This window comes from Melitaea cinxia, chromosome 7 (genome assembly GCF_905220565.1).
Source record: "Melitaea cinxia chromosome 7, ilMelCinx1.1, whole genome shotgun sequence".
Classification (NCBI taxonomy): Eukaryota; Metazoa; Arthropoda; class Insecta; order Lepidoptera; family Nymphalidae; genus Melitaea; species Melitaea cinxia.
In genome coordinates, this window is record NC_059400.1 from 9243575 (window position 1) to 9268061 (window position 24487).

General features: G+C 31.5%; 1 protein-coding gene across 1 annotated transcript; it reads right to left on the reverse strand.

The window, feature by feature from the left end:
* Window positions 1-12082: 12082 nt before the first annotated feature.
* LOC123655163 lies at window positions 12083-20180 on the reverse strand. Its single transcript, XM_045590998.1, has 9 exons — window positions 20149-20180; window positions 19697-19841; window positions 17959-18081; window positions 16605-16785; window positions 15638-15711; window positions 15470-15562; window positions 14750-15255; window positions 12436-12511; window positions 12083-12247 (listed from the first exon to the last, which is right to left on the reverse strand). The coding sequence occupies exons 1-9, from the start codon at window positions 20178-20180 to the stop codon at window positions 12083-12085; spliced, it is 1395 nt and encodes a 464-aa protein (XP_045446954.1).
* Window positions 20181-24487: the final 4307 nt, after the last annotated feature.

Below are 24487 nucleotides of genomic sequence, written 5' to 3' on the forward strand. Positions count from 1 at the left end.
AATGCATATCTTCATAACCACGAGGACGTAGTCGCGGGCAACAGTTAGTGTATTATAAACAAAGTCCCCAAAAGTGTATGTGATCGATTCGCTCAAAATTTACTGAACGGATTTTCATGCGGTTTCACCATTGTAGAGAGAGCTCCACCATTGGCAAGAGGAAGGTTTCCGGAACGGCTAAGCCGATTTTGATGAGATTTTCACTGGAAGTTTGCCGGGAAAACTTTGTGAGACACTAATTTCAACGCGGGCGAAGCCGCGGGCACAGCTAGTAATATATATAAAAGCGAAAGGTCACTCATTCATCACGAAATCTCCGAAACTATAACACCTACAAACTTGAAATTTGGCAGGTAGGCTCCTTATAAGACGTAGGCATCCGCTAAGAACGGATTTTACGAAACTCGACCCCTAAGGGGCTGAAACGGGGGTTGGAAGTTTGTATGAAAGTCCTATGTTTTTAAAGTAAGAGACTTAAAATTTAAAATGTAAGCTTTATAGATGGTGAAAAGGTGACCAAATAATGAATATTTAGAAATCAACCCCTTTTTGGGGTTAAAACGGGGGATCTTAGGTTGACTCACTGATCACGAAATCTCCGAAACTATAACACCTACAAACTTGAAATTTAGCAAGGAGGTTTCTTATACAGCGTAAACTACCGCTAAGAATGAATTTTACGAAACTCGATCCCTCAGGGGGTAAAACGGGGGTTGGAAGTTTGTATGAAAGTCCTATGTTTTAGAAGTAAGAGACTTGAAATTTAAAATGTATGCTCTATAGATGATAAAAAGGTGTCCAAATAACCTATCTTTAGAAACCAACTCCCTTTTGGGGTTAAAACGGGGGATGGTAGTTTGACTCACTCATCACGAAATCTCAGAAACTATAACACTTAAAAACTTGAAATTTGGCAAGTAAGCTCCTTATAGGTCGTAGACATTTACTAAGAATGGATTTTATGAAACTCGACCCCTAAGGGGGTGAAACGGGGGTTGGTAGTTTGTATGAAAGTCCTACGTTTTTGAAGTAAGAGACTTGAAATTTAAAATATATGCTCTATAGATAATGAAAAGGTGTCCAAATAATGTATCTTAAGAAATCAACTCCCTTTTGGGGTTAAAACGGGGGATGGTAGATTGACTCACTTATCACGAAATCTCCGAAACTATAACAGCTACAAACTTGAAATTTGGCAGGTAGGTTTCTTATAGGGCGTAGGCATCCGCTAAGAACGAATTTTACGAAACTCGACTCCTAAGGGGTAAAACGGGGTTTGGAAATTTGTATGAAAGTCCTATGTTTTTGAAGTAAGAGACTTGAAATTTAAAATGTATGCTCTATAGATGGTGAGGAGGTGTCCAAATAATGCATCGTAATCTATATATATAAAGGAGAAAACTCCATAACCGCTGGATGGTCCATCCATCCAGGATGGACAAAGATGAAATTTGGCAGGGAGGTAGATTATAGTTAGTAGACGTCCGCTAAGAACGGATTTTGTGATATTCCACCGTTAAGGGGGTTTAATTGGGGTTAATAGTTTGTATGAAACATATACAGCAGGTATAAGTTCGCCTGATAGGTTATTTATACTGCAGCCTGAAAATAAAACTAAAAATGTGGTGTATAAAGAGGTTTTATAAAAATAACTATTAAATTATACTAAATTGCACCTTTTAAAAAGTTACTCAGTGTGGATAAGCATTTCAAGTGACTGAAATAAAAAAATAATTTGCGTTAAACATCTTAATAGTAATGCATATCTTATAACCACGCTAACGTAGTCGCGCGCGATAGTTAGTGTATTATAAAACAAAGTCCCCAAAAGTATATGTGATCGATTCCTTCAAAATCTACTGAACGGATTTTCATGCAGTTTCACCAATAGAGAGAGGGCTTCAAGAGGAAGGCTTACGAAACGGCTAAGCCGATTTTGATGATAGTTTCACTGGAAGTTTGCCGGGAAAAATTTGTGACACACTGATGTCTACGCGGGCGAAGCCGCGGGCACAGCTAGTATATATATATATATATATATATATATATATATATATATATATATATATATATATATATACGGTGTAATTTTTTATTCATGAATGCATTATTCATTTCATTACTCTAAATACATATTATTTGTTTTATTCTATTTATGACGTTTTCATACTTAAAGTTTTTCACATTTTTGATAAAATGAGGGATATAAAAATATCATCATTTGTAGATTGTCTTATTATCACTACGGCAATTACCTACATAGTCATAGTATTGAATAATAGTTTGCTCGCAAACGAAAAACAACCGACTTCGATTACATCGACAAATAATACGATGTAAGTAGTTTGTAAAACAGTGAATTAAATAAGCATTATTAGGTATAACTTAAAAAGTTCTTGTCTGCAGCTTTCGATTAAAAGGAATTATTAAAATCGGTACACCCATTAAAAAGTTGGTAGGTAACATACATAAAAAGAGAATAAAATATACGGTCGAATTTAGAACATCTTTAAAGTCAAATAAAAATAAGTCACTTATTTATACTTTGATCAACATAATTATAACGTCATTGCATAATTTATATGATATAAAAACTTGTCGCAAGATTTAATTTCTCGTATTCACTTACTTGAAAAATTATAAAAATTAAAATCAACTCGATCAAGTTATTTAATTTACTTGTTTATCTGATAGATAAATTTCGTAATATAACACAGTAAAAATTAAAAAAAAAAGTTTTTTTGATGCTTTTTAGAACATCTAAAATTGATGCTTGCTTAAAAGAAAAGCTTTAATTTCTTAACTTACTTTTTAGTTATCGCTGGATATGTTTTTCAGTCTAGTATTCTCAACAAATTCTGTCATTTGATACCCATAATGTAGGAAAATATGATTCTGAGAGTCTGCAATATTGGATTTAGAATAGGTAACGTCACTTGCGATGCGCTTTCGCGCCGTCCTTCAAAAATTTCCCCACGGTATGCGCTCGACGGTCCATTCTGCTATAGGCCAGAGAAGTACCCGGAGCGCATCTTCCCCAGTTGTTTGCCGCAATGGTTAGCATTTCCGCAACTGTGGAACTGCTGCCCATCCCGTTGCCCAGGAGGTAACCTACAATTGGTACCCCTTTTTCACTCACTTTAATTCTACTCTTCGATATATTAATACAATTTTAAAAAATATATATTTTTTGTTAAAATTAGGAAATTTTACAACCTTCATATTCAAGTCTTCTAAGTTAATAGTTTCCTGACATAATAAAAAACAACTTATTTCGTCAAGTGGTTCTCGCGTTATTTCGCAATCATCCGTTCATCCAAATAGTTGACATCCAACATAATATTTATTGAATCGATTTCTTATTACTACATTTCTTTTTTAGTAAATGACATTTAATAAATGTGTATTTTATATAGCATATTAAGGCATTTTTATAAAAATACAGAGGTTTAAGCATACAGATGCACAGAAGCACAGCTTTCTTAGAGGCTTGCAATATTAAAATACGAATTATATATATACAATATTAAGTTTGTTTGTGACCTTGTTACCAGAATATTGGGTTGCTGGGTAACATGTTTGTGCAAAATTGTTACAAATAAATTAAGTATTTTAGGTACCTATATCATAGGTATAAATAAATTATTATAAGGCTTTGGAAATAAAATTAAAATTATTATTGTAAAATCATGGCGGATGAAAGAAGTACCCATATTTCGGGTAAATTGCGTAAGTAACAATGTGTGACGACGAGACAAATTGTTGAAATTAAAAATCAATGCCGCACCTTCAGTCAGCGATGTCTGTTTTTACCGCTTTATGGCTGTTTCGACATGATGAGGCTTTCTCTTCACGTCATTTACATATATGTATATACTTTACGCACATTTTCTGTTTGCTTTAAGCATTTCACCATCAATAATCTACGGGAAGTCTTGTAACAGCAGCTTAAATTTATTAAATTTATCAGTAAAGACTTCTTTTCATTCGCATTTATTTTACAAGCCTGTTATTGTCAGCTACAAATGAAAATAATAATTTTTGTTTATTTTTCAATAAAATTGAAAGAAATCGTAGCCGTAGAACTGAAAATAGAATTAGTAAGATTTCATAATTCACATCTTTTTAATATATACGACAAAAAGTAAGTAGTGAGTATTCATTGTTTTTGTCTTCCAACGTATCTACTCTATATTTGAGTGTGCGACTTTCTCAAAAACCAGTAGTTTAACCATTTGAATGTGAGATTATACGTCATTATGTAAAGAATAACCTTAATTAAGTCGCTTATTACTTTCATTAATGGGTGCCAGTTGGAATTAGGAAAACACGCGATGTGCAGATTTCGAACGTAACAAAGATGCACACCTTAGAGCTTTACGAGAGGTCTATAAAGTAGTCTTTATAATTTCCTCCTCAAACAATTGTATCTTTAAATAAAGTTTTTGCTAATTCGTGTTTTCGGTTTACGATAAGAAGAAGCTAGAATTAAAGCTAAATTATTATGAAACGTTTTATGAATTTTTGAATATAATTTTCTTATGTTATTTTGTAGACGATTGACTATGTATTATTACATCGCTTGTCGGTCAAATAAATTATTCAAATATTTGTGTAAGTTAGGAACACATGTACCATTATTATTAAAAAACCAGAAAGTTCGATAAGGTAATAAATTATTTACAACTTGTAAAATGAATAAATAATAACAAATAATAAATATGGGTACCAAAAACCCCACAAGCACAAACACCCAGATCACGGCAAACATCTGTATGGCCAATACAAATGTATGTCTGTGCGGGGATCGAACCCGCAACCGCCAGCGTAACTGCCACAAGCCAGTGCTGTGACCGCTGTGCTAAAGAGTCATCTAATGTATGTCAATACTAAGGTTATAAAGCAGAAGCTTTAGTTTGTTAGGATTAGAAACTGTATATTAGGACAGGCCATAAAACAGCAAGCTACGTAGCATAAACATGAATAACTTAAGTACGGTGAGATTATACCGGTAGAAAAAAATACTAAAAACAGCCTAAAGTTATAATGGATATGAACACAGAAATATGAACACAGTCTTAAAAATATAATTTTAGTCAACAATATTAAAAATATATATTAAAAATAAGACTTATTTTTGTATCAAAAGTTAGTTGTAAAAACAAAATATCGTTTATCTAAGATATGGTATATTGATAAAACAATACATTTAAGTGCTTTCAGACTGATTCAATAAAAAAAATTAACGTACCATTTCAAGTGGCTGCGCAATGTATACCGACGGTCCCGTGTGCAATATAAAGCCGATATTAGTGTTTCGATGTTTATTAGGTTTTTACTATAATTTTTCCTTTACAACATACAAACGTTACTTGGTAAAAATGTGCACCATAACAATGATCTTAATAATTCTTATTTCAAATATTTTTTACTACCAATCGAGGCACAGCTACTGTGGAATTCTTTCGAAAATAGTTCAGTACGTCTACCATGAGTTTCCAGAGACGATACACGTTAGCGAGTGTAGTAGAAAATTTGTATGGCAAGTTGAGCAGCGCCTCTACCGGATACTATCATTACTATATTTGGTACCATAAGTTTTCTCAGGACAGTTAAGTTAACTACACTCGTAAATGTCATTCTAGAGCGCCGATATTTTCATACAATTCGCTACCATGAGTAACATATTTGACAGATGTCACCCTGTTTAACGTTACTATTATAGTTGCGTCACTCACTTGAAAAAATCGTGCGAGAACTTTATAATTATTAGGTTTATATACTATTTATTATTTGCATTATATTTGGTAGAACATAGCCCCGTTCCTAAAACACAATTTACGATATAACAATATTATTTTCTATATTCAATTTACGAAATAACATAATAATATAATACAAATTATACAATTTATTTATAAAATTATGATCACGATTTACGTTAATAAAGAAAGAGATAAATAACCATAACACTTAAATAAACACTTACTTTTTCACATAATCCACCATGTTCGAACTGGGAAGCATTAGTTCTCATTTTTTATATTTTGTTGTTTTAGGATTATTGTATAACAAGTAAACAATATGATTGTTTCACAAGTGTTTGACAACAACTTAAGTTAGACATTTAAACTGACGGAATAAATTGAAAAAATTTAGAAGTTCTTGAGCTCGCATGAATACACTGTAATATGCTGCTTTGCATTTTTGTCGGATTATTTTAAACTTCGTTTAGACCTCACTTCATTCGAAAGTCATCATGTTTACTCTTTCTTTTTTCTATACGGAAGAAAGAGATAAAGATATTAGTAACTAATACCAATATAACGGATTTAAAACTATAAGTCTTATCGAGTGCTCGATAGACTCTATAGTGAAATTTAGAAATACTCATAATAGGTATGGTATAGATAACTATTCCTGTTGCGTTTCTACGTTTACTACTGTAGTTATGTCATGTGCGCTTGTAACAAAAACTCATGGTAGACGTACAGTACAGTGTTTACATCGCATCATCTCTTTACACAGAAGAAAATTACTTACTTAATTATTACAAGTTTGATGTTTTACTTGATGACATAAAGCAGCTCAAACTATATGAAAGATTGAGGATATTTCTGTTGCTCTTTTGTTTTATCAATATACTTTTTGATATTATTGTTCATACAATTATTCATGAAACTGCTTTTGACATATATCCTGGAATATGGATTTTTCATATTCTCATATATTTAGGTAAAAATTTAGGTAGAATGCCGATAGTAATGATATTCGGACTCTTATATTGTCGAACTAAACTGTTTTGTAATATAGTAAGAAGTGAGATTTCCTTAAATCCTAATGTCTTGGAATGGAAAAAGTTTATGGGTATTTACAATCATTACTTGAATTCACTTAAGAAAACAGACTATCCTGTAAAATTGTTGGTAAGAAAAATATACTTAATGTATACTTGGGTAGTATTGCTGTCTACTAAGGAAATATCAACATTTTTTATAAAATTACAGGTTTTTGCACAGATCACAGTTTCTCTGGTGGAGCATGTACATTTACAATACCAAACGGTAAGAGTTTAATGTAGTTGAAATACTATAAACCATAAGAAGCCTACATAATTGTGTGTTGCTCGCAAACGAAAAAACCCGACTTCAATTTCATCGACAAAAAACACAACGTATGTACACGAAAAAAAATTATCAAAATCGGTTCATAAACGACGAAGTTATCCCCGATATATATATATCGGGGTTACTCAATTCGACCGTATATGTATACATATACGGTCGAATTGAGTAACCTCCTCCTTTTTCGAAGTCGGTTAAAAATGACGAAGAAATAGTAAATATAAATGAAGGTATATTCTATAATTATATTATGTTATGAATGTCACTTACTAATTATTATTGTTTCAATATTTTTTAGTTCTCAAATTTGAAATTAAAGGTAATGGTAACGAGTGTATTTTCCTTTCTTCCGAAAATGACTGTTTTGTCCGTGCCAATAATAATGATGGACATGTCAGCAGCAGAATTAGAACGACTCAAGATATATGTGGTCAACAAAATGCTCGCAATCTCTGGTATTATTTTACGCTATTTTTTTTACCGTTCAAACTAATATTGTCTGCACTTACATGTCACAACTCAAAAATCATTGTTACAATCGTTAGGTATCCGGCGAACTTCGTACTGCCATATTTTTATTTTCATGAATAAATTTATTTTATTAATTAAAATTTTATTTCGTACAAACTTCGTCCTTATGATAACGACCCCAAATAAAAGTATAATCCAATTTGGTGCAGTCGTTTGAAAGTTTTATGAGCAAATATACATTTCGGTGACTCATCATTATTATTTTTTTAAATATATATGTATATGTATTAGTTAGTAAAATTGGTTAAAAAAATTTAGTAATGTTTGCGTGGAAGCGAAATAATTCTTTCAGTTTTTACTGATAGATACTATTTTTCAGATATGAGGCTACGTGCAGAATATAGATTGTTTCTGGATGCTTTACGCGAGCAGTCACTAAATTATGTTGCGTTACGCGTTTTGCCGTTGCGTTTAAACGCACTTTTCCGCCTGTTATCCCTGGCTCTAACGTATCTAATTTGTATGCTGCAATTTTAAAATAAATTTAACAAATAATAGTAATAATAAAAATACTCTTTATTGTACACCATTAAAAGAAACAAAAAAAAAACATAAAATGAAAGATGTACAAAGGCGGTCTTATCGCTGAAAGAGTGAAGAGACAACCTTTGGATATAGGACACGAAATAGAACTTGCAGTTAAACAAATAATTGGTGTGCGAATTAGAATATTTGAATACAGTACATATAGATAATATATAATAATAAACATACATAATAATTACATATATAAAATACATACATATATGAATACATAATAAATATATATTATATCATACAAAGACGATATAGGCGATGTCGATGGTGATGCGAGCTTGTCTAATAGGAAGAGGGAGAGAGTTCCAAAGTTGGATAGCTTTAACAGAGAAGGAATTAGAGTAATAGGAAGAAGTATGAGACGGAGTTTTAAGGATTAAATTGGTGTCAGATCGAAGGGAACGATCATGGGTGTCGCAAAGAAACTCAAAGCGTTCCTTGAGGTAAGAAGGTGAATTAGGACGAAACAACACGCGATAAGGCAGTAACTATAATTTAAATTATAAGTAATATTTAAATATATAATTAAATATTATTGATGAAAAATCGAGTCTCACTCATGCACAGTGTTCGAAACTTAAGTAGGTACTAATTAACACGGCAAATAATAAAAATATAAAAATCTTTGTCTAAACGATGATATACTAATAGCGTCATAAATGGATAAAAATTAAAAAAAAAATTAATCTTTGTAACGCTTTGACTTCATTTACTAAGGTCTAACTGTGCTTGAGGCGTCGTTTGCACATTTTAATTTTATAATTATGTCGTCATATCTCCTTGCAAGTCGATGATGATACTCAATTACAATGTTGGACAATTATTAACGCAACTTTTATATTTATGCTGCATCAATAATCATACCTTATCATTTAATGTAATACATTCTACAAAATAACCAAATATATTTGAGTGACGTCGGTAAAATATCGACCAAAAAGCGCGCACAGCGACACTTACCAACATCCAATCACCAAATTATAAGACGAGATAGGTACATAAAATTAAGTTCGTCATCACCTACTGACAAGAAATGAATAAAAAGTTATACCTATTTGTTGATTGGTTTTTCTATGACTATTCTTTTATGCCTTTCTGTATATCTATACTTTTTTGTATTTAACCCCATATAAAAACACATGTCAAGTAATTATACATAAAAAATAGAAATAGAAGCTTTTGATTATACGCGACTTATTGTAACTGTTATTTTGAAACTCCTAATATTTCAGCGACGTGGATCGTTATCAACATCGAAACATTAAATGCAGACTAAAGGAACAATGTACGCCTCCCATCAAAATATCATCATTGGAATTTCTTAAACAAAAAGAACAAATGCGATTTAATGAGCTCTATAATGTTATTGTATTGAAAGGAATATGTTTGTGTATTATAACTCTGAATACACACAATTAACTGACAATGGAATTCAGTCTCATCTCGGCTGGTTTGAAGTCAATGCAACAGTTGCGTAAGAACGACGGGCCGACTCCGGATGCGGCAGAAGGAATGCATGGCGCAACCACACTTGACAACTGCAGTTCAAGGACAACTGCATACAATAAAAGAATTCATCCAACGTGGTCTTATCTCCGAAATATCCAATTATATAATTTGCCTTTTTCTGTATTACCTCCAAAATTTCTTAAATTAATCATTCACACATACAAAAAAAAAAATTAAAAAAATTAACTATTAAGCATACATAATATTCTTTTTTATAAAATTATAATCGATTTTAACTTAACCGTAAAAATAACGAGTTTAGTTTCAATAATTACACCTATGAAATAAGTACTTAATTGATTGGTACGTTTATCAACTTCTTTGATAAATTATATAATTTATGTTAGACTCTTAAAAATATCCATTCATATTGAAAATGTAATAACGCTTCAGCCTGTAATATCCCGCTGCTGGGCATAGTAGGATCGGGACCGACGGCGTAACGTAATCTCCCAGGCACGGTGGAGAGACCCATAAGGACTACACAAAGACCCAGATCACGGCAAACATCTGTATGGCCAATATAAAAAGGTACAAAAAGTATCTTTAATAATACCTACTAGAAGTAGAACGTAAGCAAACATTAGTTATGAGTTTACGAAATACATATAGGGCGTAATAAAATAATTACAAGTGGTTCACAACAGTAAATATTTCGCTCAAAATTTAGAGCATCATGATTGTATTCCATCTCAATTTAAACAATCATAATTATTATACTGACCACAAAAGAGGTAATTAAGTTTTAAAAAATTCAATAAATGATCGAGCGAAGACTTTTTAATAATTTTATATAATTATTAATTAAAGTTGTTTGTAATTGATTTTTCCTCAGGTATGACTTCAGTTTTATCTCAAAATATTTGCATTCAAGATCGATAAATAATTTTGGAATTATGTATACATTCAATCACTGGACAAAGAAATAGTGACAAATAGTTTATTTATGCTATGTGCCAAAATCATACGTACATGAGATTATCAGGCAAGCTACTGCCACCTGAGTTAAGATCAGACATAATAAATAGAAAGGTTTAAATTAAAAATACGCGAGCAAAGCAACAAATTACATTTTTATTTATAATACATTTTTAAATATCTGTATAATTTCTATATCATGTCGATATCTATATAAAAATCTTAAAGAAAATCCTAAGAGAAACAGACAAAAGCGAAGCTAAAATGCAATCTGGCAAATTTCAAAATCCACAACAATGATAAATTGGATATGCAGATTTTCACTTAATGTTTCATTCAGTGTTCAAAATAGTGCAAAATTCAATGTTTTGAAAAGACTTTATCAAGTTTTTTATAGAAACTTATATGAACTAACCAAGTTCTGCCAAACTTCACTAATACTTGACTAGTTCCTTGCCTGCAAATTGCCAACGTAAGCTACTTGTAAACGTCAGTGTACAGAACGTGGAGGTCTTGTGGTGTTTTATTATTAATTAGTCTAGATAATCGGATTCAGATGGTTCAAAATAGTATAAGCATAAGTGATGATATATCACACGGTATATATCTATACAAATAGATAAAGTTAGTGTTTGTAATATTAAAAGAATCGTTTTTTACTAAATGCATATGGATACACAGTACATATATCAAAACAACAGTTTTTACAAATTTTGTCTGTCTGTCTGTTTGTTCCGTATAATCTATGAAATGGCTGGACCGAATTGGCAAATAGCTGATGTAATAAGGAGTAATTTAGTAAGGTAAGTAGGAGTAATTTATTTTAGAAACTTATTTATTTTACAATTCTGCGAACTGAACAATAACTTTTTTGTTAAATTCCACGTGGACGAAGTCGCGTACATAGCTAGTATATGTATAATATAATAATTTGTCAACTATAAATGCATTCCTTTTCACAAATGTTTTAAACTAACAAAAGGGACTGTACTCCACGACACAGGGAATCCTAGTGTGGGGACCAGAGATATATAGTGTTCTTTTACTGACTAAGTATAATTGATGTAATATGTGTTTATGTGATATACTAATGTTTGAAGGAATAAAGATTACGGTTATTATTGTTATTTATAATCGGTTTATATACAATAAAGTAACAATCCTCGTTTGACGTTGAGTTGCCAGGAAAAGTTAAAGATCAAAAATGTTCGAATTTAAAGACAAATGCGATATGATACCTATCGTTAAATTTATTTTTATCAAATTGACTACTGCTTTGCTCGGTGCTAAAGAAATCGCCCTATACAGAAGTCCCCTTAGCGTAACATCTACACTCCAGTCTGTTCCACTACATCTCTGATTCAAAACTCTACTACAGACTAAACCCACTTGATTCAGAGTACACTCCATTGAATTGTGAACAGTTTCTTTGTCTAAGCTAACAGTATATATATTATATGACTCTAAATGTTTGAGTTGGCGAGTCGTGGCTTATATAGTAACTGTGCGAGGTTGCTTCGCGCGTAACGGCCGCGGAGTTGAGGCGCGCCATGTCCCGGACGACCCCACAGCGAGGCCCAGGTTTCGTGATGACGTCGTACACTCTCCAAGGAGTCGCGACGACTCTCCTGCAGTATGGAAACAGGAAATTGATAGCTCAGGTTCAGTTTCTAGTTTAGTACAAATATGAACCGGTTCTTGAAAATTTTTATAACACTTATATAAATTTACTTTTAGATAACTTAGATGTAAACTAGAAATAGTCAGTCAAAAAAAGAAATCGTTATATTTCTTTTTTTGAAACATGAAAACTCACCTCTCTTTTTTCACATTTGATACGCATTTGGTGTTTTAGTTCTCGTAAATACTCTACATCCATTAGCTCTCGCCATCTGTAAAAAAAAAATATATAAATATATATATATATATATATATAGTATGTACACACATGATTTTCAAAGAACGCTTTAGCCTGTAATATCCCACAGCAGAGCATAGGCCCCTTTCCACACGTAAAAGAAGGATCAGAGTATCCACCACGTTGCACTGCTGGTTGACGGATATATTCCTTACTATGAGTAAAGATTACTATCAGGTGTACATGATAACAACCGGGACCGACAGCTTAACGTGTCTCTGGCACGATGGGGAGACCCACGAGGACTAACAACCAGACCGGAAATAAATATTTGTCTAAACACAAATATCCACTCTGAGCGGGAATCGAACCCGCGACCGTGAGCAGCGTTATAAACTGTGACTGAATGACGGTTAGTCTCCATTAAAGTAGGAGTTTTATGTAAGATCTTTATGGTACTCGAATGCTACACGATCACGATTCAGCCTGTAATATTCCACTGCTGGTTCTAGGCTTCTAACTCCATGTAGGAGAAGGAGAGGTTTAAACTCAACTCGAATGCTTAGTAAACGGATATATGAAAGATTTTTTCTTAAAACCTGCGCGATTTCTCAATAAATTTTCCTTTATCACAGATAAAATGTATTAAAAAAACATATTTTGCACATGAATGCTACTGGTAGACTGATAGTGAGCCGAATTGCAGCACGGATACGCCTCGTGTTTTAGTTATGGTGCGTTATATAATCGAAGAAAATTAATGAAACGCCGCCCTTGTGCTTAAAGACATTATCGGCTTGAATCTATAAATGTCCAGGGACTTTATTAATATCGTTAAATATGTACTGCCATACCTCTCGGCGGTCATATATCTTACGAATAGCATGACCTTTTATAGAAAGTTGTGACACCGCTTGAGTTGTAGTGTCGATTATGTCAACAACATTTTCAAGGAGCACTAGTGTCCCAAATATTAAAAATTACAACAAAAAACAACAAAAAATTAAGTGAATTAAATTTAATGCAGTGCAATCTTGAAGATAAAATTGAATATTATTATTCCTTTTTTTTTTAATATATAACTTTGATGGCTTCGTGGAAAGAACGTGAAAATGTTGTGGGGAAACATATGTGTTTCAGAAACAATTCTGAAAACTTTATATTTGCCAATCTATAGCGTATCGGATTTAATTTCAACTTTTTTCTATCTTCATAGGAAAAAAGGCCATTGTATTATTAAATTACTGACAACTATACTTATATACTATGAAGGTATAAATAACGCCATTACACAATTTACACGATACAAATGCTTGTCGCGAGAATCAAGTTGGTAGCGTTGCCGCTAAAAAATTTTATGCGCTTATGTAATTATTTTTTATATAGAACTAGCTAACCCGGCGAAATTGGCGGTAAGAAGGGACCAAATTTTTTTGTGAATGTGTCGTCCATTAATTTTTTAAATATTATTCTATAGAAACATTAATTACCCTGTCAATAACAAACACAAAAAAAGTTTCGTCCACAATTTGGTGCAGTCGATAGATATATACATTTTGTCGATTCATTTTTATTTTTTATAATATAAAGATCTAATAAACTATTATCAAGTATTTTGTTTATTGAAGACATCCTTAAACGAATGGTTTGTTCTTGAATACTATAAAAAATAATAATCATTTACAATTGGCTTACGTTACTATTGAAATATATATATTTTATGAAGCATATCAAATTTCGGATCTTTATAAGTTACAAAACATGTTTGCTTCTTTCCTCACAACCATGTCATCGTCATTTAAAAGTCGTATTGTGAAATATGCCGTTAAAAAATGACTTATGTCCAATGTATTCGTTTGCGAAATAAATTAATTAACAAAGTTTCTTCGATATTACATATAGGTATCCCCTTGTATGAACTCAAGTGTATTTGTGAAAAATTAGAGTATTAGACATTAAAGAAACTATTGAAGACTTAAAATATTTTAGTTTCCATTCTTAGACTTTATTGTATTCTTAAGAAATTATTTCTAATGATGATATATTTATTCACATTATTTGTATCACACGTGTTGTACACACTACACAGTCATGTCAAATTGTAGTGTAAGTATTATTCAACTATTTTTACTTGCGGTAACTATATGCTCGTATACATATCACGGACACCATGTTGTATCATAACTTATAAATCATTTAATTAAAATTAGAATCATTGTAAAATATTTTGCAGTTAAGTTTTCATGTAATTGTACATTTTTTTTATACGTACTGGCATGGCTGTTCCGGCAGTCGTGTGACGTCACTAGAATGTAAAGTACGAGCCCCGACGCGTCTCCTTCTTGCTAATAAAGGCACAATTTCTATGCCTCCAGTTACTCGCAATATAGTCGCCTCTGGTGTTGGTTTCTTTTGTATATAATTACTTTCTCCATTGTCTTCTATATCATTAGGAACTGATCGGGTCATTCTTTCCCCATTAGATAGTCTTTTTACGAACTTATTTTTTCTAGGACTATGTTTAGTTTTGCAGTTTTTACCACTACTCTGTTTTTCTTCTTTACCTTCATTAATACTCCTTACCTTTTCTTCAGCACTATGTTTGCCAATATCAGGTAATTTTCCAACGCTGGATGGTTTTATATTTTCTTTACATGCTATGTTATCCTCTTTGGAGTAATCATCGTCTTTATTTACTTTAGGTAAAGTAAGTGACGATCTCTTATACCGATTCTGTCCACCTCTTAATTTGTTAAGAATTTCATTATCGGTCCAACCCTATAAATAGTGAATTCAAATCAAATATTAAACTTTCCGAATATTAACAAATGCAACTACTTACTTATAGTTTCTAAGATTTATTATCTGGAAGAAATTGCTATTTAGCGATAAGATTGCCTTTGTACATCGTGTATTGTATCTTTCTTTATATGTGTCTGTATTTTGGTGTACATTAAGAATAAATAAATGAATAAAAATAAGATATTTTTACCATAGACTTTGAGAAATTCAGACCAATGTCTCGAGGGTTCCTCCATATTGTTCCACCTGGCCCCGGCTTGCCCCAAGGTCCTTTAAGCGTTTGCTAAAAATTATAAAGATGTTTAATTTTATATTTTAACTTTTAGTGTAATGACATTTATTTATTTTTTTTGTTTACCATTTTACGCTCGTATTCCAAATTATGTCGTGTACCTTCCGCTAATGCTTTTTGTCTTTTACTAACCATTTCATCTATAAAACAAATTCAATATGTAAAGAATATAATTATATAAATATTAATATATTATCTATAATAATTAACTCAAAAATAAATTAAATAACATAGTTATAACAGCTACAATTCGACTACATCAAAGATCGATCTATATAAATAATAATAAATAATAATTAAATAAATATTTACACAATACACAAACGGTCGTCTGTTCCTAAAGTAAGCAACTTAATGCTTGTGTTATAGGTTACAGCCGACTGGTATATAGCTACATATTTTTTTTTTTCGATAAACATACTTATAAATAATACATATATAAATATATAAATAAATATTTGTATTACACCCAGACTCGGGGTGGGAATCGAACCCACAACCCTCGGAGCAGAAAGCAGGGTCACTACAAACTGCGCCAACGGGCTAGTCAAATATCGACGATAGTTTGAGAATTTTAAAGAAAGTCTATAAATTAAATAACATAGTTATAATAGCTACAATTCGACTACATCATAGATCTATATCGACGATAGTTTGAGAATTTTAAACAAAGTCTATAACACTTATTAGTGATAAAGACTATGAAGCCAAACATATCATTTCTTATTTTATTTCCCCCTTTGTCAGTCTATCCGTATGTATGTCTATATCTTGACCACATCTCATCAAAACTATAAAATTGATTGAGTCTATTTTAAAAATTAAGGCGCTGAATAATTTTTATCTAGAAATTCAGTACCTACGGTGTTTTTGTGAGTACTTAAAAGTCAAAATGCGTGCAACTTTTTTTGATTAATTTATATGGTGTCAAAATTTTCAATTATGCAATACGAAAATATAAAAAGGAAGTTATTATGAATCTTTCAAATTTCAAGTTTTTTTAATTCATTTTTGATGAAGCCGTATACGAAACCTAGAATTTCTTTGTACGCTTGCTGCTGCCGCGGAGTTTGTTTATATCGTATATCATTGTCTACGGTTTGTCGCAATATATTTGCATAACATATTTGTGGATCTTCTCGGAGACGAAGTGGCGTGCGTCGGCTTCGATACAGTGATGACCACCGCCGGCACGGTTCGTGGGCAGCTAGGTTCTGTAATGATAATCTCATGTACAGTAAAGATGTTTAAGTTTTAAATATAAACATGAACGACTCAGAACTCAACGACCTCTACGAGGATTTACTCCTGTGTCGGGGTCTGCACACACAATGCGCAAGCATAAACTCCCAGACCTCACAAACATATCAATATCCTATGTTTGCGATAAGCGGTCATCGAACCCGCAATCGCCAGCGCAACAGCGTGGCTTCTGCGCCAACGTGTCCCGGCGATTTAAAGGTTTTATATGCAAAAAAAGTTATTCTTATTTGTTTAGAAAATATACCTGTATATTTAAAGAAAATTGTGTATACACAAATTTTCATTAAAAAAACACACACATTCTATTACTTTAGCAGTTGAAAATCTCCATTTCTAAGCATTTTTACGCAACATTATGACCTTATGTTAATAATTAATAAATGACAATTATGAATTTTGAACATTGATGTTATTTACTATTCAAGTTCATAAATATTTATATACATGTAAAGGTTATGCAACATTTTACGAAGAATATATGTATGAGATGTATGGTATAATAATATCCCATAAATATAAAACACAAGCTAAATTCCGCTACGTGAAAGCCAGGACGCGGTTACTAGCACACTTTTAAATTATGCACGTTATGTCATTGTCGCACATCGGCGTCGGTCCCGCCTTACAATCGTAAATGTGACCCATTCCTTATACAGATTGATTGCGGCAGTTATTTGATTATCCCCCGAAGGTTTGATAATTAAGTGCCATGCTTGTTTTCTTTTCTACCTATATCTGAATTTGCTTATTAGAGATAGAATTTTGAAGTAACTTCCAAACGTATTGTGCCACAAACCTATCGCTAGTAAGCAAATAGTAAGCAGATATAGATAAATTATATATTGAAACCAGCCGAAAAACAATTACAAGCGTGGAATATGTATTCTTCTTTATCTTATTTAAATTTTAATATTAATTTTTTAAAATTTATAACTTTACGTTGTCGAAATAATGCAATATATTAACATGATTCGACACTCAAAAGAGTGATTATGTATAATTTAATGTTTACGACAGTCACGAGAAAAATAATAGTTTGCTTGCTTTCGCTTTATATTTTGGCGGGTTGAGAAAACTGTGCGAACCTCTTTCTAACTAAACAATGAAATATGTAATTAAAGTACCTTAAGCTCGTCTTCAGGGTAGATACCAGCAGCACGAAGATTAGAAAACCGTGTACCAGAAGGATTAGGCGCGCCGCCGCCGGCGCGACCCCACGGGTCGTATGACGCCAGGTCCAATCGGGCCTAGCACTAACTTCTTTAAGTAATCTTGAAGGCACAGTTAAGTTTTTGATCACAATCTATCAGTTTTTTCAAAAAATATGCTGTATCTATTGTAACAGTTTATAAACGTTCCATTACATGCCTATAGGCTTTTGGTTCTATAAATGTGAAATAGTTAGAAATTAAAACTTAATCGTCATTTGGTGTCAGCCTATATGTGGTTGTTGCATTTATGTGTGATGTATTATTTCTCAATGCTAAACATGTATGAGTCGGTGTAAACAACTGTTGGCTAACCTAATAAATAAAAATATGAAAAACGTGTGGCACTCGGGGAGTGCCGCGGTAAAGCTATTGCATAGCATTTTTTATCAACTTATGCAATTATAATTATTAATTATTTTTTATTTCTGCAGTATTTTTTTTTTCTTTGACATTAATTCAAGTTACACTTCTTGAGTGTGGTGACCGATAAGACAACGTTTTTTTTCTTTTATTGAATAAATGGGAAGTTAATATAGTTTAAAATATTTTTATTATCTTACAGCACATGGAGCAGCTGGTCTCGATTCGTACGAGCTTCATACAGTCGTACTATATACATAATACTAACACTCGGCCAAACTACATGGTAGGCGGAGTGGTGTTAGGTTTTATTTTCGTTACGGAATTTCTTGATTCGGTCGCCGCGCTCAAAGCCCGCGATAAAAGCTATGCAATAGCTTAATTAATAAATCCGCCCATTATTGCACTTCATGAAAATTACATTTACTAGATGTACTGCTAAAACATATAAAAAAGACTGCATGCGTAAGTTTTATGAAATGATATTATACAAGTATAGAAGACTTTTTTAGTATTTTGTTTATAAATATTTTTATTTAAATAAAGAATTAGATAAAACTTAAGTTTTGTTACATACTTATTTAAAATATTAATGTAATAAATGTGATTTTTTATTTTATTTTAAGATCTCTATGTTCAAATTTTATTTACTTTGTTACGCTCAGACAAGGAACAGTTGACAGCTATGTTATTTTCTCGTGCTGTAAAATTTCTCATCTTACGAAAACTTGTTACAAACAGTAACAAACGCTGTCTGTATCTAAGCCTTAAGAAATTTCACTAATATTACGATGTATTGTTTCACTTATACCAACATGTTATAAACACAAACAAATAACAATTTGAAGCAACTCAATAAGATATCTAATTCTACAAAGTAATGTAATTTTAAAATTTTCAGGAAAAATAGAGTATTCAATATACGTAGGTATATAGCACATTCCACTTCGACAAAATATCATCAATCGATAAAAAACATAATAAAAAAAAAAAAAACTTATAATTAGTAATACAAAAACTATTCTTAGTTAGATTAGTCAGTGTCTATCTGAGATTACCTGGATTTGTTTTATTGTTTGTTTCTCAGAGCATTGAGAAGGCTGGACGCCTTCTCAACGCAGAGACTTCTTAGGTTTTATTTCAGAAAATTTGTTTTGGATGTGTCCAAAAAATTTATTTACCTATTTTTTTTAATTTTGTTTTGTTTAGATCGTTCAGGTGACGGCAGCTAAATACGATCGAAATGGTAAGACTAGTCTCTCATAAGATACAATCTTCTTAAACTATTCACCTGTTTCTGCAGTTCAAATTTCTCTCTAGCTCGCTTTTCACGTCGTTCTCTCGCAAGCCTCTCCCCTTCAAGACGAGTTTCTTCAGCAAGTCGCCTCTCTCGAGCACGTCTCCGTGCTGAACCAGAAGTTGGAGCACTCAGTCTCCTTAGCGATGTTATATAATTATAATTGTCAGATACAATTAATTAGTAAAGAATTAATATTCATGATAAAAACATAGCGATGTTATTGTAAATGGAATAATTTAATATGTATGACTATAATTTCGAAATAATATAATTTAAGCTCCAAAATTGAGTATATTTGAAAAAATATATGAAAAAAGTGCAACAACTTTGTTAAATACATTTAGAAGGTTGCTAACGTTACACCCTACAATAAATAAACGATAAAACAGTACATATATGGTGGGTACCCGTAGTATAGTTGTATCTCTAAATAATTTACTCACCTCCTTAATCGACGCGAATGCAAAGCGATCATTTATACATTTACTAATAAATACTGCAACACACTAAATGACATTTTTTTCCAAAGATACGAGCGTATAGTAAATTGTATATTATAAATAACTGTTGTTAATTTTAATAACAATACACTACTTTACAGTATATATTTAAATCTAATAAGATGTATTTAAAAAAAAAAAGAAGTTACTAAAAAGAACTGATTGAAAGATTGTAACAGTACGAAATTTGACTTCCAACTGCGAACTTGCTACATGAAATACTTGAGTACAACAAATGTGAAGGCTGCACGCTTCAGGCATCGTTTCCATTGTCATAGTTTCAAACAGTTAATAACTTTATCCTGGTATACTAGTACTGGTATAAGTACACACAATACAGCGAAGGTTAATAGCTTTTAATTTTATGTATCACATAATAAAATAGTCAATGTTAAAAATCATACGTAAATACTGTGAACAGAATATGGCACGAAGAAAAAAAACTTGCTTTATTAATATAGTAAGCTTAAAAAAAAATACAGTCGAATTGAGAAGCTCCTCCTTTTTTTGGAAGTCGGTTAAAAAACTTGAAAAACAGTTAAAAGCTAGATTAACATATTTGTAAATAATTTCACAAATAATGCTTATACAGGAGTTAAAAAAAAACACTTCGTATAATATTAAAGTCAAATTTTCCTTATTTTTTTAACGTTACAAAAAGTTATGCTCCGTAGTTAACTAATGTTTTCCACAACACGTTAATATTTAAACCCACCTTAAGTGAGTATGCTTCGGTAGGTAGCTTTAATGAATTTAGCAAATTATTGATACGTAGTTTGAGACTCAAATGTTTTTTAAATAGCAAGTAGGTCGAGCGCCTACAATTAAAGTGAATATTAATTATTTACCAGTGCTAGTTTCCACGAAGCGATTTTTAATTCAGGCGTAAGGGAACGTTTTTTCTAGTTCACTTTTAAAAAATATTTGAGTCAAAATATGTTTAGAAATGTCTAAAAAAAGAAATATTAACTAAATATAATAAGCGTAATGAAAACACCATTATCTGACTTTAGTAACTCTTAACCTATGTATGTTAAGTAGGTATATTATTAGGCGTGTTATTTACCTACAGGCGGACGAAATAAATAAACATAGGTAGGTAACTAAACATGGCTGAAAAACGGAAATAATGGTTTCGCAAATATAGGTTCGTAAAAGATTTTTACGTTTAGTAATTTAAGTTCATGGGACGATATCACGGTACCTTGCAGTAAGTTATTGATTACTTTGAGTATGTTTGCGAATAACCGAATTTTTGAATATTTTCTACTTTTCCGTGTCACTAGATGCAAAACTGTCATGCGATTTCTTTACAATTTTCTTTATAAATATTCATTTGAAAATATTACTAAATATAAAAATAATATTGGAAAGTAGATTTTATATAAAAATTGATGGCGAAACATAAATGCTTAGTACAAAGGGCATATCAAAAACTGATTACTTTGTTTACCGACATGTCAAATTGTTATTATGGCACATAAAAGCGAAATACGTTTAATTGAAAAATTATAACAAAATAAGTATATTCACGTGTACACTTTTATTGAAAAAGTCGGTTGTTTCGATTGAAAAGGTGATTAAATTTTTCATGTCATTTTTCAGCAGTTGTTTGGTTCGTCCTGGCGGTGCCGGGCGCGTTTCGATCAATATCCGCAAACACGCCACACTGTATTGTATTCATATACGATAAACACACATAGATATCTAATGTATTTAGTTTAAGCAAGTTCTGTCAGCGATTTTGTTCACATTGACTTCAGACATGGTAATTGCGTACCCTATATTGCCACCTATACCATTTGGATACACTTTATTTCTGATTTTTTAACATAAGTATTAAAAACTATTACTTTTACAACTATTTTTTGCGTTATACCTACGTACCATACCTAAAGCTTGTTTGGACAGACAATTTTGATCTACTTAAGCAATCTATAGGCATTACTATAATATTTAAGTTTATATTGCTAATAGCCGGCACAAACTAATCGATGCACTTCAGTAGATTTAGTACCCGGCGATAAATATTGCCATCTTATTCCGATTTCGTTGATCATTATGGTCCAAGAACCCACACATTTCATATTTTCTGACAATATATACAATATTGTAGTATTAGTGACTACAGCTAACATACCCGCTAGGTCAATTTTGTAATAAGTATTCGCTAATATATGTAATTAATAATTGTGTTTTCTTATAAACGAAAAAAAAACCGACTTCAGTTACATCGAACAGTAATACAAGGTAAGTAGACGAAAAATTGTCAGGCAAATATACATTATTATATATAACTCAAAAAGCACTCATCAGATCTCGATCAAATTTAAAAAGTACCACATGACAAGCACCAGCTTTCGTTTAAAAAAATCATCATAATCGGTACATCCATTAAAAATTTATGAGATATAATTTAATGCAGGTCGACGAAAAATTAGTTATGTAAATACGTTTTAATAAAGATAATTTTAAAATACCAGTCCGTTCTCGATTAAATTTAAATAGGGCTACATGACAGACATCATTTTTTTATAAAAAAAGGTTTTAATCGAAAATGGTCCTCCACGTAAAAAGTTATAACATATAAAAAATACAGTCGAATTGATAACCTCCTCCTTTTTGAAAGCCGGTTGAAAGTGGTACTGACTTTAGGTATTTTCATTTGGCTAAAAATAAGAAAGTTCTGGGGGTTTGGGATCTTTCTCTATGACATGTCACTCGTAATACTAAAATTCAGATATCTGCGAGGACAGTTAACACAAAAATTGTCTTAACTTTTTTTTTTTGTTAAATACCGCTCTGGTGGTGCAAGTAGTCGCCTAAAACACCGCCGTTTTGGGGGTTCGATACCCGCTCAGGATTGATATTTGATTTATACAAATATTTCTTTCCGGTTTGGATGTCCTTGTGGGTCCCCACCGGGCCTCGAGAGCATGTTAAGTTATTGTTCCCAGTTGTTATCATATACACCTGATAGCGATCGTTACTCATAGTAGGAAATATATCCGCCAACCCGCATTAGAGTAACGCGGTGGATTAAGCTCTGATCCCTCTAGCACGTCAAGTTTATCAAAATCAAAAACAGCTTTATTCAAATAGGCCCCATGAGCACTTTCGAATCGTCATTTTACAAATTAACACTTTAAAAATAAATTATTATTTTTGTAAAAGTAAAGTTAACACCGATTCGGAATGTAGATTCTATAGAGAAGAATCGGCAAGAAACTCCGCAACCTGATTGTTATTATAGACACACGATAGCGATTGGTACTAGTAGTAGGGAAAGTACCTACTACTATTCCAAATGATAATCTGCCGAAGTAGGCCAGAGTGATGCATTAACCATCGACCCTTCTGTATATGTATATGTATTTGATACCCACTTTAATTAACCAAATACCCAGAACTGTACTTTTCGATATTACAAAAGATAATTACAAATATAAATTTAAAAAATATTTCTGTGAACAACTGCAAAAAAAAATGAGAAATATTAAAAAACTCAAATTTAATAAATGGATATGTCTATATATGTATAATATGTATTTTATTGCTATCTGTTTTTGAATAATTAGTAAATAGAAGTAAAATATATATTAATATAGTAACTAATTTACCATAACAACCTGTATACTGCTAGCTATTTCTGAGCAAATAAAAACAAATTAACTATCTCGCTTACACCCGTATGTTCTTTGTAATCGTTTTTGTGACCATACCGTCGATGATAGTATTGTTTAAGAAACTATTTTTAATAAGTAGGGTAGACGCATAACTTTGTTTAGCAAAAATTAATTAAGCGTAGTATAAATATGTTTTTTGTAACCACGGTAGTTTGTAAATGTTATAACAATATATTACAAGTCTTATGTAAAATGTGTGAGACTGTTACTTGCGGACAAGCTTATGGGCTTTTGCAAGTAAATATAATTTGATGTATGCTTTTTTTTATGTTACAAATAAATTAAAAAAAATAAAAAAATAAAAAATAAAAAATATGCAAAATAAACATAAGAAAGAAAAGCCACAGCATCAAATTATAAAAACAGCTAATATATTGTTATTTTAAACGGCCATATATTGTAAAGCGAACACAAATTAACTAAACTCATTGAAATATCAAGGAAATTAACGAAAAATAATTTGTTGAAATTAATTATTTTGCAGATATAAATATATTTCTAAGTATTTAGTAGCTTTATTTATGCTGATTAGTGTTGAAGAATCAAAAAAGACTTTGATTGAATAAAATAACCAGGTTTATTAAAATAAAACAATA